The 16472-nt window shown below is 47.2% G+C and overlaps 3 protein-coding genes and 1 non-coding gene across 4 annotated transcripts; 2 read left to right on the top strand and 2 right to left on the bottom strand.

Annotated features, from left to right (window-relative positions):
• Positions 1-1107: 1107 nt before the first annotated feature.
• LOC113146714 lies at positions 1108-7018 on the bottom strand. Its single transcript, XM_026334899.1, has 8 exons — positions 6812-7018; positions 6483-6635; positions 5966-6113; positions 5270-5544; positions 4865-4979; positions 4130-4392; positions 3732-3841; positions 1108-1450 (listed from the first exon to the last, which is right to left on the bottom strand). Exons 1-8 carry the CDS (start codon positions 7016-7018, stop codon positions 1108-1110), a joined length of 1614 nt encoding a protein of 537 aa, XP_026190684.1.
• Positions 7019-9642: 2624 nt separating this feature from the next.
• Positions 9643-11710, bottom strand: LOC34619967. Its single transcript, XM_026334898.1, has 5 exons — positions 11659-11710; positions 11213-11297; positions 10719-10860; positions 10112-10285; positions 9643-9828 (listed from the first exon to the last, which is right to left on the bottom strand). Exons 1-5 carry the CDS (start codon positions 11708-11710, stop codon positions 9643-9645), a joined length of 639 nt encoding a protein of 212 aa, XP_026190683.1.
• A 575-nt stretch (positions 11711-12285) lies between these two features.
• LOC34619966 (syntaxin-21) lies at positions 12286-15433 on the top strand. The gene is made up of 10 exons (XM_026334897.1): positions 12286-12307; positions 12489-12565; positions 12753-12862; positions 13241-13346; positions 13590-13703; positions 14032-14096; positions 14255-14294; positions 14501-14560; positions 14688-14788; positions 15283-15433. The coding sequence occupies exons 1-10, from the start codon at positions 12286-12288 to the stop codon at positions 15431-15433; spliced, it is 846 nt and encodes a 281-aa protein (XP_026190682.1).
• LOC113146718 lies at positions 15087-15191 on the top strand. Its single transcript, XR_003297356.1, has one exon. It is a non-coding gene; the product is annotated as a U6 spliceosomal RNA (small nuclear RNA).
• Positions 15434-16472: the final 1039 nt, after the last annotated feature.

Below are 16472 nucleotides of genomic sequence, written 5' to 3'. Positions count from 1 at the left end.
ACACACAAAATCGCACTATAACAAGGATGTCAAGACAAATTTAGGATTACTTTAGCTTACTTGAAATATAACCTGCGAAGTACTTATCAAGTCTTTTGATCGTTTTGGCCTCTTCAGAGCCTTCCCACGCTTTTTTGATTTTGTTTTGCACATCATGGTGCTCCGCCAAGTAATAACAATCTGTTGACAACCTAGAAATCAAGTGATACGGTACTTTTCCTTTCACAGCGGGGTGAGTTAGGGCGTACGTCAACGAGACAATAGAGATGCGGATCATCGCATATGCCAAGAACTGGCTCAGGTCGCTCCCTGCCAAAAGCAACGTAAAAAACGGGAAACGTGAGGCTAAATTCCAAGCCTTCAAAGTAATGAATGCCTTGATCAGCAAATGGAAAAAGCCGTTAGACGAATGCATCACCCAGCAAAGAACTTCCTACAATGACATATTCAGAGCAAAACGTGCAAGATGGCATGAAAATTGAGGGTTCTTACAGGTAGCACAAAACATACTCAAACTATGAAGTAAACAAACATAAACAGTAGTGGACGAAGAACCACACATCGAAACTCGAATTGCTGCTAATGCAAAAAGAATGACCGTGGACCTGTTTTGTTTTGTTTCACTGAGGCCTTACAAACGAAAGAGGTGCCTCCGAGGCTTTCGCCGTTGTCATCCTCTGCATAGAATGAACAGTGCACATGAAAGCCTTTAAGAGAAGAACAGACATAATGGCGAAAAAATAACGCAGCAATACTCCAAAGTAATTTTTTAGCTAGGGAAAATGACTTTAGCAGTAAGTAAAGAGTGAAGAAAGGGTGCAAATAAGGAACGAATGCCGACTGTCGATATCTTCGTCTCCTGAAAGTAGACCACAGAAGGAAAACAGAATTAACTGATAAGGCAGCTCTTCAGCAAAATGGATTGCGTAAAAGCACTGGAGCTTAGAGTGTGTTTAGTTTACAGTTTGTTTTTTGCCACTACCCTATTTACACCCATACCCACTTTTACCGTTTCCGTTTACCTAGTGATTACAAAAAAGTACCGGTCAGTCAGCCCAATTGTTGTTATTTAATTGTGTACGTTTATTCGGCTTTCTGTTGTTATTTTTACAATGCGTTCTTACACACTTTTATGGATTTGCTGGGACAGTTACCTGTAATCTTACATCTGAAGTCACCCACAGACGTTGTGGTGACCACTCTTTCTACTCCTAAGGTGCCATCGTTACCTGTCTGGTGTGTCACAGCCGCTGCCGCTGCTCCTGCAGCTGCTTCCGTGCCTTGTTTTTTGCTTTGAGTATCTGCTTCTGCGCCCCCTTCCTCTATGTTCTCGACTTTTTTCATTTCCTGCTTTCCTTGTGTCCATTCTTTCTGTTCTTCCATTTTCTCCTCTTCGATCATCTTATGCAAAACGGCTGCATCTGTCTTTGTTTCGGGGGGCTCTGTTACACTCCACAGGTAAAAGCCGAAGCACATGTACAGATCGGTGTTTTCTACCGCCCGCTAGCATGGACTGCGCAAACATGCGTACGCTTTGTTTACTGACACATAACTCAATCCAAACTGTTTCACGGCGTTTTCCGTAATTGGATTCACTGACGCAGCTCCTAGTTCAATGTATATTGTACCTCCTTTTGCTCTAAACGCAGCATCTGTGTTAATCAACAATTAAAAGCTAGCCTCAACAGCGTTCCCTTAACTTACTCGGTACCTGCAGCTGAATTCCGAGCATTTTCAGTTCGTTAATCATTGCTGCAAAAATATGGCACAAGGCGTAATCAAACGCATTTAGACAAACACACACGTGCTATTAGTGTCACCACGCGCACGCGTGTTTTCCCACTGGTTTTGCGTATGCGTAGTTGCCTGGATGTGGACTATTTTACTGTTAGCATTTGCTTTGATCATGTATTGGCTTTGCAAGCAGCTAGGCCCTTACTTGTTAACAGTGCATCTTCCTTTATCACGTTTAAGGAGGCCTGAAAGCTCCAAAGCAAGCAGGCAAGCGAAGAACGTTCCCACTTGTCACAGAATATACCACATATTGCACAGTCTTCTACTGCTGTACTCTATGCACGCAATGCTTTTAGGGCCTATATTTCGCATTTATGTAGAAGAGCCGCGGCAATTCTCTTGGGTGTCCGTCTGACCCAGAGACAGCTGTAGTTTGTACTTCGGGGTTTCTGGTATCGCAGTTATGGGAGAGGGTTCGTGGTACTTCTTTTGCCTACCAAAATGCCCCTTAGCATCATTTTGAATTCCTCGACTGCTAGCGCTTGCTTCATTTCCGAACCTGCAAGAGCAGCAAATGAACAAGCAGGCAAATTGTGAATACCTCATACAGCTCCTTTATGTGCGGCTCGTACTTTGTTCGTTATTTATGCCTTAAGAGCTCTGCGTTCGCCTCGCATGGTCTGCGCATACGTGATTTATTGCACAACTATTAACCACAAAAGAAGCCTACTGCTTCTTTGGCAATAGAAGAAGGGTTAGAATCATGCCAACAAAAGGATTAATAATGTTTGAAACGGGTTGGACGGAACAACAGGAGAAAACGCCGTACAGACTTACGCATTTTGTGTATTTCCCTTAGAACGATTTTGCAGTATATTGGCTTAGAGCCGCAAAATTGCATTATTTCATCGTGCAGGAAAACCAAATCCTTTAGCCAAGGGTGAAACTGCGTTTCGTGCTCGCAGATCAAAACCCCCAAAGCCTCCGGGGATTTAGTAGCGGCAAACTCCAGGAAACTGCTGAACTGGAGAAAAAAATCACATAGGCCATAAGCCTTTTTAAGGGGATACACCGAGACACCGCAGGCAGATCCTCGCTCCCATGCAAAGTAAGCAGCGATCGCCCAGCAGCAACATAAGTGGTTGCCCTTCTACAGATGCAGGAGTTTCGGTGCAACAAGCCAAACCAGTAGCATGAAATCGCAGCACGCAAACATGTAGAAGCCAAAGGTTACCGGTTATTGGTTTACGAATAGCTTAGTCTTAGCTACTGTAGGCTGCACTGTAAGGTTCGGGCTTATTGATTCAGAGGATCAGCCAGTGACGCTATTTGTTTGGGCGGGTGGATAGGGGCTTCTAGGTTTGGGACTTTTGTTTGGCACCGAGTTTTCAATGCGGGTTTTGTGCTCATTCGAGACCGTCTTTGCTTCCTAAAGTAAAGTCGCACGTTAACAGAAAGAGCAACCAAAGAGGAGAACGATGCGAATGATGGCAACGCTAAAAGGGAAGCACGACAGTTGGAAAAGGCAGAACAATGCCACAGTGATACCGAATTTGCAGGCTACTGGACACGGAGGAGCCAAAAGTGTAAGAAACAGAGTATGACATATCCGAAAGCTATTAAGTTCAAAGTCCCCTCAGTTCGTGTCTTCCGTAATACGTTGAAGAGAAAAAAGTTGCGGGCAAATAAAGGCTTGCAGGTTTGCTCTTGTTACTTACTTTTTCTGCGATGACAAATTGGTCGTTAATTTCCGAAACCAAATCCTTGAAAATTATATAACACAACAGAATCCCGGTAGTTAGCATGCAAGTGTGAACGCAAGAAAGCAATGGTTCCAAAGGAGGTTTTACAATAATGCCATTAAAATAAATGGCACCAATGTATTTTCGCCATAAAAAGTCACTAGCTTAAGTAACAACGCCAACTTTCCCAGCCTACAGCAACAACGATATTTACGGCTACCTATAAACATTTCGGAGTCTTATTACACATATTACACGGTTTGGTTTTTCTTACCACGGCAGTCAGCTTTTTCTCTAAAGAGTTCTGAGCCACAAAACAGCAATATACACAAGGGTACGCTAGGCTCTAAAGTCCATGCAGCATACTGTACACTGTATATATATATATATATACATGTCTCTATTCGAAAGTATTTCCAAAGAAAAAAGTGAATTTTTAAACAAAAATACAGCCATGTGCAGTTATATCTTGAGTACCCAGCGTGTCCATAAAAGCATATGTATGCTTCCGGGCATGCTGGAAGGTCACATGTGGATGGTTTAGTTATGTGTAACAACAGGCAGCAGCATATATATAGAAAGACAGAAGTCAGTGTTTGTGTGGTTTGTATACAATGAAAACGGACGGCGATATGCATGAAAGCAATGGAAACATATTGGTTGGTCTTGGCTAGGATGTCTTCCATGGTTTTAGTGGCCGTTTCCTCGTCTTCCCAAAACTTGAGTGATAGGAAATGCTTAACATCGTCGCTCTTTGAATGCTGAAAGACGACACTAATAGACCTGTACAGCATGGACTGCGCTAAGTCCTCGGCAGTCTCATCCTGTTTCTCAATCGCCTGGAAAAAGGATCCTTTGCTCTGAAGCGACTCCCGCAAGAAAGACCCATGACGATGGTAATTCACCAGTGAAACTCCTACAAACGCAAATAGGAGAATAGGGACACAGGCAATTACAGGGGGAGTATATGGAATGCCATTGAATGCAGTAAAGTACACCGAAAAACGACGATATGTGCATTGATGCAATTATTTAGTGCCATCAATACAAGCCACCTGTTGCGGCATTGTGGCAACCGCTTCTCTGGAAGATATTTATCATAAATCCAATTGAATATTACTCAAAAAATACGCTACGCAATAAAATTATATTATGGTTCCTCAGAAAATACCTGCCTAGTGTATGTGCACCTCTTTTCTCAATTACCACATGCAGTGCTGGGAAAGCAAGCGTCAAGAGTTCAGTGAAAAAACCGTGGTTTCAGCATACGTACTCACATGTTCCGTATGCTACTAGATATTAACCTCGTCGAATGAGGTACCATTAACTAGGTAAACGCATGCATTAGAGTAGTCCATAGCATGAATTGACTTTCTTCTTCGCCTTACCCTTTTTCAGGAGATCCTCGAATACCGACTTTTCCGTTGGATCCGACAGATCTAGCTGGATCTCAATTTCATCCTTATCCAGATTAGGAAATTCGTGATGCACAGATGACTGCAACTGCAGGCCAACCGCAACATTGCACACAACAATACACCTGTCATCAGCTGAATACCTCCAGGTTAAAGCACGTCATTTAAGCTTCTAGCTACCATACATTTCGACCTAAAGCCTGCATACTTATCGATGTTTCTTGTATTGGTGCTAGCGCTGTCTAGAGCAAATCCGTGAATCAAGATGCAACACCCTCCTGTAAAGGCTAGTCCTAGCGGTACAGGAATAGCTGTGTTACCAATTAGAAATCGTAAAATAGATAGGGGTGAGCAGTTCCAATGTGAAGTGATACTGACTTTACTGATTTTTGCTAGATGTTCGGACTGAATTTTTGACGGGGAAAGAGAGGCGAGAGCTTGTAATACAGGTTTAAACGGAAACGCAACGAACGCGAAAAAGGCCATTTCATGCCTGGCTACCACACTCCACGCCTGCATAAGGGGGATGTAATCAAGCAACAATTTTGCGTCTTGCTCTAGTGCTGCTGTCTTCATGATGGACATCACCATGAACAATACCTCCAAGAACTCGGGGCCGCTCGCAAACACTATTGGGAGGGCTTTAAATGCCGCTGAGGGAGCACATTTAGAAAGCGAACGCACCACCAACAACAAAGGATCGTTGTGTTCAAACAAGTAATACAGGTAGCAAAACATGCCCAGGGACGAGCATGCAGTAAAAGACACAGTAACAACACATGGCTAATGAACGGTTTGCTTTGGTGCATAAACTGTATAGAGTATAAAGCTGGGCATAAACAAGTGCGGAGAAAAGCACATAATAGCCAGAACAATGGAAGATAATATTATTCATTTTATGCACCCGATATTTTCTAAAAGCTGCCAAACTTCGAGCGCTTAGCAAGTGCGGCGTTTATCTCTTGTGAATGACTGCAAGCAAAAGGTCAGTTGCATGAGAGGCATTTATTTCTTATTCGAGTTCATTTTGTCGCTCGTATTTTGGTTTTCTGTTTATCAAGAAAAAGAGTTTACCAGGACTGATGCCTTCAACAGAAACAATAACCCGCTCTGCTCTTTTTTTGCTTGTAGGCTTTTGCCTAAAGATACTCCTTCTTTCGAGGCTTTTCACTTCCCATTGGCCGGTCATCCCGTACATGTGACGAATTACCGCTGCTCCAAACTGAGAGAAACGAAGCGTAATCTCACGGTAACAACAACCGCTTGATTACGGCAGCGAGAGCACGAAAGGATCTAGAAGAGAGGCGAGGGAGAAACAGGGAACACAATGACAATGTAACAGAGGGGAGCATTCAAGGCCCGTACACCAAAGCGGCAAAATGAATGCAAGGATCAGATTAATATTATCTGTGGAGTAGAGAACGGAGCATAGCGGCATTGTTGCTTTTGTGCATTTAATGCAACATCGCCAAGGCACTGCATTGTCAAAGAGGGATAGCAGCAGCAAGACCAGAAGAAGCAGCAAAAGCGGTACAAATTAAGCAAACGCACAGAGAGCATAAACAAGACTAGCAGCAAAAGCGCTCCGTACCAGCTTGGTTTCATCGTGCCCTCTGTTGGTGAAGACGACCTCTTTGGCGACAGCGATTTCCTGTACAGTCTTTTTAATATCAGGTTTGCCAATGATTGGCTCCTTTAAGCCGGCCTCATGTGCGGCGTGAGTAATGCCGCCGCCCAACCCCAGCTGCGTCACAAAGCAACTATACAAAAGAGAGAGGTGTCTCTGTAAACTCGTTGCTGTAGTGCGAAACAGGCTGTTAGGCTAGACAGCTCCTTTCACCTGCACAAAGCGACACACAAAGCTGTACTATCCGGAGAAAAAAAGAGAATTGAACAAGGAAGGAATGCTCAAGAGCTTACTAGTAGATCAGGAGTGGTGAGCTGAGCCGAAGCCATTTCAATGTGTTGCGAGTTGGAGAGTTCCCCATCTGCTGGTACGCCCTCTGCTCCTGCTTTAGCTGCAGGAGGGGGAGAAGCATGGGACCATTGAGGCAGGCAGCAATAAAAGCACAGGAACACTAAGAAAAGTAGCCGAAAGGAGCTTGAAAGCACCATAGCTGCGCTCATTCTCCACCTAGAGGAATCAACCGGCAAAGACAGAGGGGTTTGACTTTGCTGCTGTTGCTGCTCCTGCCCTGTAATGACAGTATGTGGAGAGCCCTAATTCTTAAAGCGCATTTTAGGGAAGGAAGTGCAGCAGCTGTTGGGTGACCGCCTTGTCTCCTTCATCAAATAGTGTCAACAAGGAGGGCTGCCAGGTGTACAGTGAGCCGGACGGCAAGAACCCAATAAGCTACATTGCAAAGGATGAAGTAGCTGACTGTGATAAAGATGTCAGCATGAATTTCACAATCTTGTGCTGCGTGGAGGGATGATGGTGACAAGAATCTACAGCCTTCGGCTGTGTGTACTCGAAGGGCAGCAGACACCAGCGGGAGAAAAGACCATTTAGGTAATACGTTTCACTCTTTACTCCGTTTCGTATTCATCCCCCTAGAACAACTTCTTAATGGGAGCGTAAGTTTCCAACAAGCTGAAGGGCAGACATGAATACGAGCACGCAAGGCCCCGCTTTTCCTCCTCCAAGGTCGTTCCGTTCGGCACAAAGGGGATCTTCCGTACAGGTCCTGCGAACACGTTTAGACAAAAACCTCCCTGTATGAGTTATACACAGAGTAATATACATTCGCTCAAGATAAGTTTAGGCTTTTCAGAAGATCGACTCAGGACCCTGGTGGGAGCGCTTCAGCCTGGCTGGCTTACCGCTGGTGCATGACCGGTCTCGGTTTTACAAGAGGCATTGCTCACACGTTTGGATCTATTCCCTCACTGTCTCCCTGTTTCTTGAGGAAAGCCAAAATGGTTCTTTTCAAATATTCTCAGAAATAAGCAAAGACGAGCAGCTCTCAAATGCTAGTGTGCACCGACGCACATCCAAGGAGGGGGGCAATCGTCCCGGGTTCGCGGTTTCGCATTTTCACATAACAGAACCCGGATTGTACCCCTTGAAAGATGAAAATGGGCTGTCGTAACGACCCGACTTTTCGTTTCACACCAAGCTGACTACCAGTTCCTCTCCGACTAAATTAGAACTAACATATTGCGGTATCTCAAACAATATCCTTATGACACACGGGTCACCCGATAAATGTTGAGTACTTAGCCTACTTTGGAGAGGCAATCAAGTTAGCATTCAGTAAACAGCTTTGGGGCGCGACACTACCATAAGCATGGCGTGGGTGACCAAGCCTCCCTATTTTCTGGTAGTTAAAAGTACAAAAAATACCAACTCTTCGGTCACTACATAAGACTGGAAAACGTATTGAATCTGCACATTGCTCTTAAAAGCTGTTGACCTCGAAAGAGGTGCATTACATGTACATATGAGCAGGGACGATAAGTGTAAGACTCGTGTTACTTCATGCCCAGGGCGTCACGGCAAGCTACTTCGCTAGAAACGGTATAAGATATACACACTAACAATGAGAGTGCGATATTTCAAGCCCCAAGTCGCGTAGCAATTACTGTGATTCGTGCTTCCTAGCCTTCGGATCAAACAGGGTCCACACATTGAGTACATTGGGTGCTCTTCACGGAACATGCCAAACATCGCCATCACCCAAAAGGGGAAAACTCCCCTATCCCATATTCGGCGCCCTGCGCTCACTTTCTGAGGTTGGGTATTTGTTTAGCTAGCCGTGGAGCACTAGAGGTGCGTGTTTGATGAGAATAGCCAAAGTTTATTATCCGGCTTTACAAAGAGGGAGCTGTTAGCTTGGAGTGTCTGCAACGGGAAAACTGACCCCTGGATTTCAGCTGGCATCAAGGGCTCTATACCCTGTGCCTGTAGTTTAATAGCTTTCACTATCACATTAGATCTACAATAAAATGGGAATTTTAAGTGCACCGAAGCTTTTAATTTGTGCCTTGCAATCATGTTCCGCTACCACATGCACGTGTTTGAAAAAACGCGCATAGCTACAATATTTGCCCGCACTAGCCTTGGATTAATTTCGGACAATTGACTCTTGGTATAAACTTCAGTGTGATGTAATCAGGGAAAAAATGGCAAATGAGTACACTAAATACCTACATGTAACGTCTATTTTGTCTGTACTGACACCGAAAACACCACAATGATGGTTTGCGAGCGTTCTATGCCCATGTTTTTGTATGTCGGTGAGAAAATGCATACCTCAGGTACAGCTTAAAAGTAGCCGGATAGCCAGGTACTTGAATGTCGTAGGAAATCAACTGCGGGCCAGAAAGCATGAAATGGCAAAGGACTGTCTTGTCTCTCTAAACCCCGAACTCGTTTCCCATTTAGCCCCAAAACTTGCTTCTCTTAAGTCAGGTAAAGTGCGACCAGAGCTCTCTCACGACCCGCAAGTTGATGGGTCGATGGGGGAAGACTTCGAGGTACTTATGAAGGCTCCTGCTAGAGTCCATGAGCAACAGACCGCAGCAGCACCTCTTTGAATTGCATGAATGTACTTCGTCAAGAGGTGCCATGGGGAGTGTTTCAGATTTTGGTGAGGCTGTGCTGTTCGCTGCAGGTTTGCTTGCATTACTCGCTTTCCAGGTGTAGATACACTCGAGGTCTTTACTTTGTGGATATATCCATGCATCAGCTTCTAGCCTTCTGCATCCCTCTGTGGAGAGCGTCTAGCAATTACTGTCGTGTATTACTACTACACGATAGTTTTCACTTCGAAGTAGGATTTCACAGAGTAGAGCTGCACTCCAGCCAAAAGCACTTGCATTCCCATTTGAATGCATTTCCACAAAGTTGCCCTCCGTCGAGTTGACTGCCCCAGCTCCGAATGAACGCCCAAGCGAACCATCGCATGGGACTGCTGTTCAAACAGAGAATTCGCCTGAATAGAATAAACCAGCAAAACACTAGAACAATGGAGCGAGGTTTGCCAGCACACTCACAAGGTCGGGGGAAAATTTTACATAGGATGCCTACGCAGACGGTTAAAGAAGACACCATGAGCAATAAAGCGAACCCTGTAAATATAGAGAAGTGCACATGCGATAGTAAAATGGACACATTCGCACATGTGCACAACTATTTATTGAACCCACAAAAAGCTGTACATGGATACACGTCACTGGCACCGCCTATCGACGCTCAACGAAATCCCATGGCTTTACCTTCTCCAATACATCTGCGGTCAGGGCTTTTAGCTTGAGTGCCTCGTCCTCAAGAGCGAGCTGGTTGGGGTGAGATGAGGCATCCTTGGACTGCAGGTGGAAGTCGATGGTCACCGTCTGGTCGAAGGATAGTAAATTCCGAACGCACACTGCGTATTCTCCCCGTACTGCCATCTGCGAACAACAAGGTCGAATATGAAAAATCACCAGGCTTATACGGAATCGTGAAAACCAGCAATAGGGCCACCCGCTAGTGGATGGTAGAGGCGGACAGCGATCCTGTCGCTTGTGCCTTAGCGATATCAACAGAAAAGCTGGAAAGCCTGGCAGTGAAGAGGCAGACACAAAGTAAAGGCCATATTACGTGCTTTCGATACAGTTCAGGATCAAAGACACAGCGGCAAAAGTGCGACATAGATGCCTGGGCCAAAATCGGTTTCACCGAAACAACGCGTGTATAGAAGTTCGACAACCATTAAAAAAATACGGTTTCGAGATTAGAGGAACAGAGTCAATTTTTACACATTTGCTCAGTCAGAGAAGAAAATGCCTCCATGATTCAATGTGCAAGGAGATTGCTGGAACGCGTCAGCATCGGCTGGCCTACCTCCACTTGAATGTGCCCTGATTCCTCTACAGAGGAATAAATTGGAGTTAGTTGCGGCAGTTGCCCCCCTACTCTATGAGAGGCAACCGGCCCCTCTACTGTAACCCGCACACTTCCATCACCAAAGAAGGATTGATACGACCTACGGACCCAGGCATTGACACAAACACCCCCATAGAAGCAGTGACATAAAGCACACACGGATAAAGTATGGCTTCGAACACCACCGCCCGTCATTTTGGTTGAATTATTGCAATACAACAGCTGCTACAAGGGTAGAAGAGAGGATACAGGCGAGATGAAAATGGGCTCTCCAGGAAGCAGAAACACCGGCGCGGCAACCCCGAAACAGCCCCTCGGCAGACCAGAGCTCCAGCCTGATGCGTTCACCCTTTCACAGGGAGGCAGCTGAAGAAAACCAGTGAAAGAGATCGTGCAAGGGCAGCAGGGCGCGAACAAGGGGAGCTTCACTGCTCAGTGCGCATGTGCCTTACCCCGCTAAGGCGGTGTCTTGGTTTTGGCTCTTGACGAAAAAGCACTCACGGGTATGAGGGGAAATATCAAACATCACGGCCTTTGCTGAAGGTGGGAATGAAAATGATATGCAGAGGAAAACAAACAGTAGAGGCAGGGCAAGGGCCCCCCCACTAATCGGCCTGTTGATCATTATGGCAAGACTTGGGCGCGAGACGGAACCACCCTAATCAGTAAAAGAAAGTGAAATAGAGCCCTATGTTTCACCAGCATAAATTGTGGTCCAGTGAAGGACCCCTAATGTATGTCCTCAGCGTTGTTGGGGTATGCTGAGATTGTATCGGTCTGGGAGAAAGACGGGCATACAGGGCTCCTCTATGAGTCTCGGTAAACAACAAGGAGCATTTAAAGTCGAAATTCCCAACTCTCAGACCAAAAAAATGGCAGACAACTCAAAAAGCCGCGCTTCCCACCTCGGGCATTAAGGCTACTGTACTGGGCTGTTCGCCGGCTGTCATTATGGAAGCCATTGGCTTTGCTGTGCTCGTTTCTTCTTTCCTTCCTCATCAAGGTTTTCTTATTTATTCTTTTAATGCTCTGATTCACGTTCTCTGTCAACCTGTCTGTACACCTGAGCCGTCACGCACCGTCCATCCACACCAAACCTCCAGCGGCAGCTGCAGCGCAGCCACGTACCAAGCGCTTCAGCTCGTTTCATCTTCTGCTTCTCTCCACCGACGGTAACCCCAACTTGGACTGTCGGCGCTCGCCGTCCCCCAGTCAATCAGTTTGGAGGGACGGACGCACATAGGGGACTCGCGGTTTTTTGAGGTTACAGGCGCCTTATTATCCATCCCATCGTTTAGGGTTTGCTAGCTAGATTTTTCGACTCCTCCTTCAGCGGCAGGAATTCCAGTGGGCTTTGCACAGACTGTTTGCGGGGTCTCCCGCAGTGGCAAACGAAGTCTGAGAACCTACACTTCAGGAGGCCGTTGGTAGAATCCGCAGCATAGAAAGCATACCACTGAGAGACACAATGTCTTTCGTGGCGCAGCCACGCCTCCCCAGAGTGGCAGAGCCGCTCTTTGACAAAATGGAGTCTATCCATTCTGCAAGTAAGCTTGCGGGTGTATTTCTCGTTTGAGCCCTGGTGCCACCGCTTCTCGGCACTGGCCTAGCTCGGCCGCCATGTTTCCCTACATCTCATAAGGAGGCGCTATCTCTGGTCTGTATCTATGTATATATTGGAAATTAGTAGATGAGCTTTTTGTCAATTGGCTTGTCTGCTGCCGTTAGGCTCCCCTGGCTATGATGGGATTGTCAGAACAAACATTCAAATCATCCGAGGCAACTTGCAGAGCATCGAAGCCAATGTAAGGCGTGTCGCGGGTTACACCCGTTTTATTGCTGTGTAGCTGGTTGCGGTGCGGTAAACTGCGCAGCTTTCTTTTGAGCAGTCGAATTTCTGTTGTGGCGTGTGCGGCTCCACCAGCCGCCTCGTAGAGTCCCCGATTCCATGCATAGAGTGCGCAGCATATTTGCGATGTATCACGTTCTCAGCTGCGAAACTTGAACCGCAATTTTATCTCCCGGAGAATTGTGGAGTCTCTGCACGACAAGCTTAAGCAGACCTTTGAGGTCATTTTGCAGACTGAGACAGCCTTCAAGTCGTAAGGCTTAAGGGTTCAGGTTGGGGCTGTTTGTAGAACCCTTGAACGTGATTGTTTGTTGCTCGAGCTTTCTGGGAGCTGCTGCCTGTGCCGACTTTGGGAGTTGTATGCATGATCGCAACTCCGCGTGCTTCCCGTGTAGTGTAGGCCCCTTTCCCCACATTCTTGCCTCGCGATTGCTGTTGAATAGAATGAGAGCGACACTGTTCATGGCCTTACACGCCTGCTTGCGCCTGTACTGTACTGTAAGGGGCTTTGTGTAGATCTGGACGAGCCTTCGCATTGGCTGCCCGCGCGCGCCGTTTTCGCGCTTAGCTACCGATTTTGCAGCCTGGTGGATACGGCTCTATAAGGCCGGTTTCTGGTGTTTCTCTGCAGGTGGCTGCAAGAGCAGCAGCAAAACGGAGGTTCGGGGAAGGAGGCCATGGACAAGCAACGAGACAAATTTCTGTTTGAAAAGCTTTTTGCACACTTCCAAGCAGAGGTAGCGTTTAGCGAACCCCCGTCTGCCACAGTTGACTTAGACGTCGGTGTCGCGCGCCGCCGTTCGGCCTTCTGCAACCTCCCTGTCGCATTTTCATCAGAAACCTAGCCATTAGGGGCATTCATTGCCGACTGCTTGGGACTGCTTGCGCCTCGACGATTTTTGTTGTGCTTTTTTTGAAAAAAAATGTGCTCCAACAAACTCGCGTACTTTATTTTGCACTTTTCCATGGTTTGCTGGCAGATCAGGAGGGTGCAAGACCTGTCCGATCAAGTCCGAGCCGCCGCTGAACGAGCGGCCGACCCGACTTCTTCGCAGGGAGTTGAATCCACGGGTGTCATCCTCGATATGGAAAATGTGTGTCAAGGTGTCAATTATATGCAGTCTGTGGCTTAAGCTTTAGGCTTTGTTCGCGCGCGGCAGCTTTTTATACGGTTCATCCGGTCCCCCAGGGTGGCGTATGCTCTCTGGCTCTAAAGGCGTTTAGGACGTCTAGGGCGTTGATCCTTGGATCTCACGCCTGTAGTGCTTGTCCGTGTCATACGTATTCGTGGGTTCTGTAGAAGTTTGCATACCTAAAGTCAAGCTTATCAATGTATGTGGGTGTGTCTCTATATCATTCTGTATGCATATATACACGTATACGGGAGGGTTTCCTGTTTGTTTATGCGTTTATTGCTTTTAGGCTGGGGCATATGCGGATGCTGACTCCGATAGTTTGTTTATTTCCGAAGATCCCCGAGAAATCGCGTTCGTCCTTGTTTCTTTCTGTTGTCACTGGCTTTGGTTTCTGCGTTGCCCGATCGGGTGTTTGTGAACGCACGGGGCGGAACTCTTAGAGGGAATCTTCATGGCCTTTTTGCCTCTCACCCTGTGGCTTGGCTCTGTTTGTTTGCTTTTTTGCTCAGGGAATTCGATTTTGTCTCAGAAAACGACGCACTCCTCTCCGTGCGTCATGCCTACCGCCTTTCTGTGTTGCGTTGCTCGTTGGCCTTCCCACGCCCCTCTTTGTTGCTGACTTCCGTGTCTTCGTTGCCATGGGCCCTTGTTTCTGTAACGTGCAGGTCCTTAGAAATCTCTGCTACCTTCTGTTAGTTCATGCGCTTTTGCTTTAACGTGTGTGCCTTCTGCTATGCGTGCGTGTGCTGCTCCAGCGTGCAGTAGCAGAAGAGAGGTTTCAGGGGATTCGTCGCATTCACGCCCAAGTGTCACAGGTGGGTGATGGTTGGCGTTTATTAAGTTGCGCTCTCTCGCCGTTTGCTTCCCTGGAAACAGCGCCGCGCATCCGGCTGCATTTGCATTTCAAGGACGGCTGGCATGGGGCAAGTCGCTTTGACTCAGGCAAACCACATCTTCAAAGATCTGGCCAATCTGATCTTCTCTCAAGGGGAAACTCTTAATTCGATTGAGACACAAATGCAAGACGCTCATGCGCACTCCAAGTGAGTTGGGTTCAAGCATGCGTGCAGCTGCAATATATGCGAATCTCTTCCTGGTTCCGGTGTTCATGTGGGAAATATGGTTACGATCTGTCCGCTTGACGGTCGAATTGTGTACTGTGCCCGTGTTTAAAAACTAGCTTAATAGCTTAGAGTACTTTTCGAGTGGGCAGCTTTTATCTAGCACAAATGGACAGCCTGAGTCGTAGATCCTCTGCCGTATTCTTGAACTGCCTCTTGTTCTGGCAAAAGCGAGGGGCATATGTAACATTTCTGTATCGGTGAAAAACTGTCACAGTGTGGTCTTTTCCTCCTGTTGAATTTGGAACGAAACAGAGAAGACTTGCATGGCCCCTGCGCAAGCATGACACGCACAAATCGTCCATATCAGGAGTACCCAGCTTTTTTCATCTCCTTTTTCCATCCTTACATATTGCACTTGTATTTTGCCCTTGCGGTATCTTGCGTATGCCTTTTCGCTTTGAAATCCTCGTCAGAGCTGCAACATTGGAGCTCCGCCAGGCGAGCCGCATGCAGCAGCGCTCGAGGCAAAGGTGCGTCAAGCCCCAATGCGTAATGTGGCTGCAACTGTGCTGGCAGCGCTTGTACCGCCACGTGGTGTGCCTTTTTGTACATATGTGCGTTTAAACATGCGCACTATCTGCACATTATGGCTCGCATAGGGGGTGCTGTCTCCATTCTTAGCAGAAGGGGCATTGCTGTGCGACGCCTCCCCCTTTCGGCTGCAGAGCCGTTTTATGCTTTCATGCAGAATGACGCCAGGCGCCTTTGCCAAGGCTTCCGCTTTCCGGAAATAGGGCAACGCATGCGGAGCGCGCTGTATTTTTCTGCGCTTCTCTAGTCTGCATATTTGATTTCCATCTCTGCGACGCTGTCCATTGTTGTGCGTTTGCAGGCGCTGCTTCTTGGTCTTGTTTATCGCCGTTTTGGTGTTTCTGATTTTGTATTCCTTAAACGTCTTCTCGGCTTTCGCCTTCTTGCGCTCTTCCACGGTTTCGACGGAGCCTCTCCGTGTAGCAGTAGTGGAGGGGGAGGGAGCTCCTGAAGGGCCCGGGGGTGTTCGTCGTAAATCCTTACTCACCTCTTCGCTCGCCAACGGTGCAAAACGAGCACCTAGCCTTGTAGAGGTGTCTTCTCTGGGAGCCACTAAGAGTTCCCCGGCTCCTCTGTCACCTCCTGAAGGGGCGCTCTCAGGTTCCTCCGTGGCTTCTCCAGTGTCTTCAGATCCAGCGCAGGCGGCGCGAGAGACAATGGAAGCAGCGTTTAGGCCGCAAGTGCCGGCCCCCTAAATCCGAGGCTGCTCTTTCCAATATAGCTAGCTGCCCCTTTGTACCTCATTGTCGCTATCGATAATGCTGGCTCTCTTGCTTTCACTTTGTCTCCGCTGCTTGTTCTCAATTACACTCGGGTGGAGGAAGGGAGGATGGAAGGGAAGGTGTACCTGCTGAAGTGCCTGCAAAAAGCCCTTATCCCTATCCTCCCCTTGCCACCTTCCTTCCACTTAACCGCTTCTCTGCTGTGTGCACTTTTCTCTCTTTGTCGCTCTCATGAAGGCTCTTCTCCCCTTGTGAGGGCCACTAGATATCTTGCGGGCTTTCTCGTCTCCGTGAGCCGTGCATCTTAATGAAGAACGCTGGATGAGCGCCAGGAGGAAAGTAAGCAACTT

This window comes from Cyclospora cayetanensis, unplaced genomic scaffold (assembly GCF_002999335.1).
Source record: "Cyclospora cayetanensis isolate NF1_C8 unplaced genomic scaffold, CcayRef3 CcayRef3_contig_52, whole genome shotgun sequence".
Taxonomy (NCBI): domain Eukaryota; phylum Apicomplexa; class Conoidasida; order Eucoccidiorida; family Eimeriidae; genus Cyclospora; species Cyclospora cayetanensis.
The sequence above is the reverse complement of the archived record's forward strand: the minus strand, read 5'-3'. Positions and strand labels throughout refer to the sequence as shown.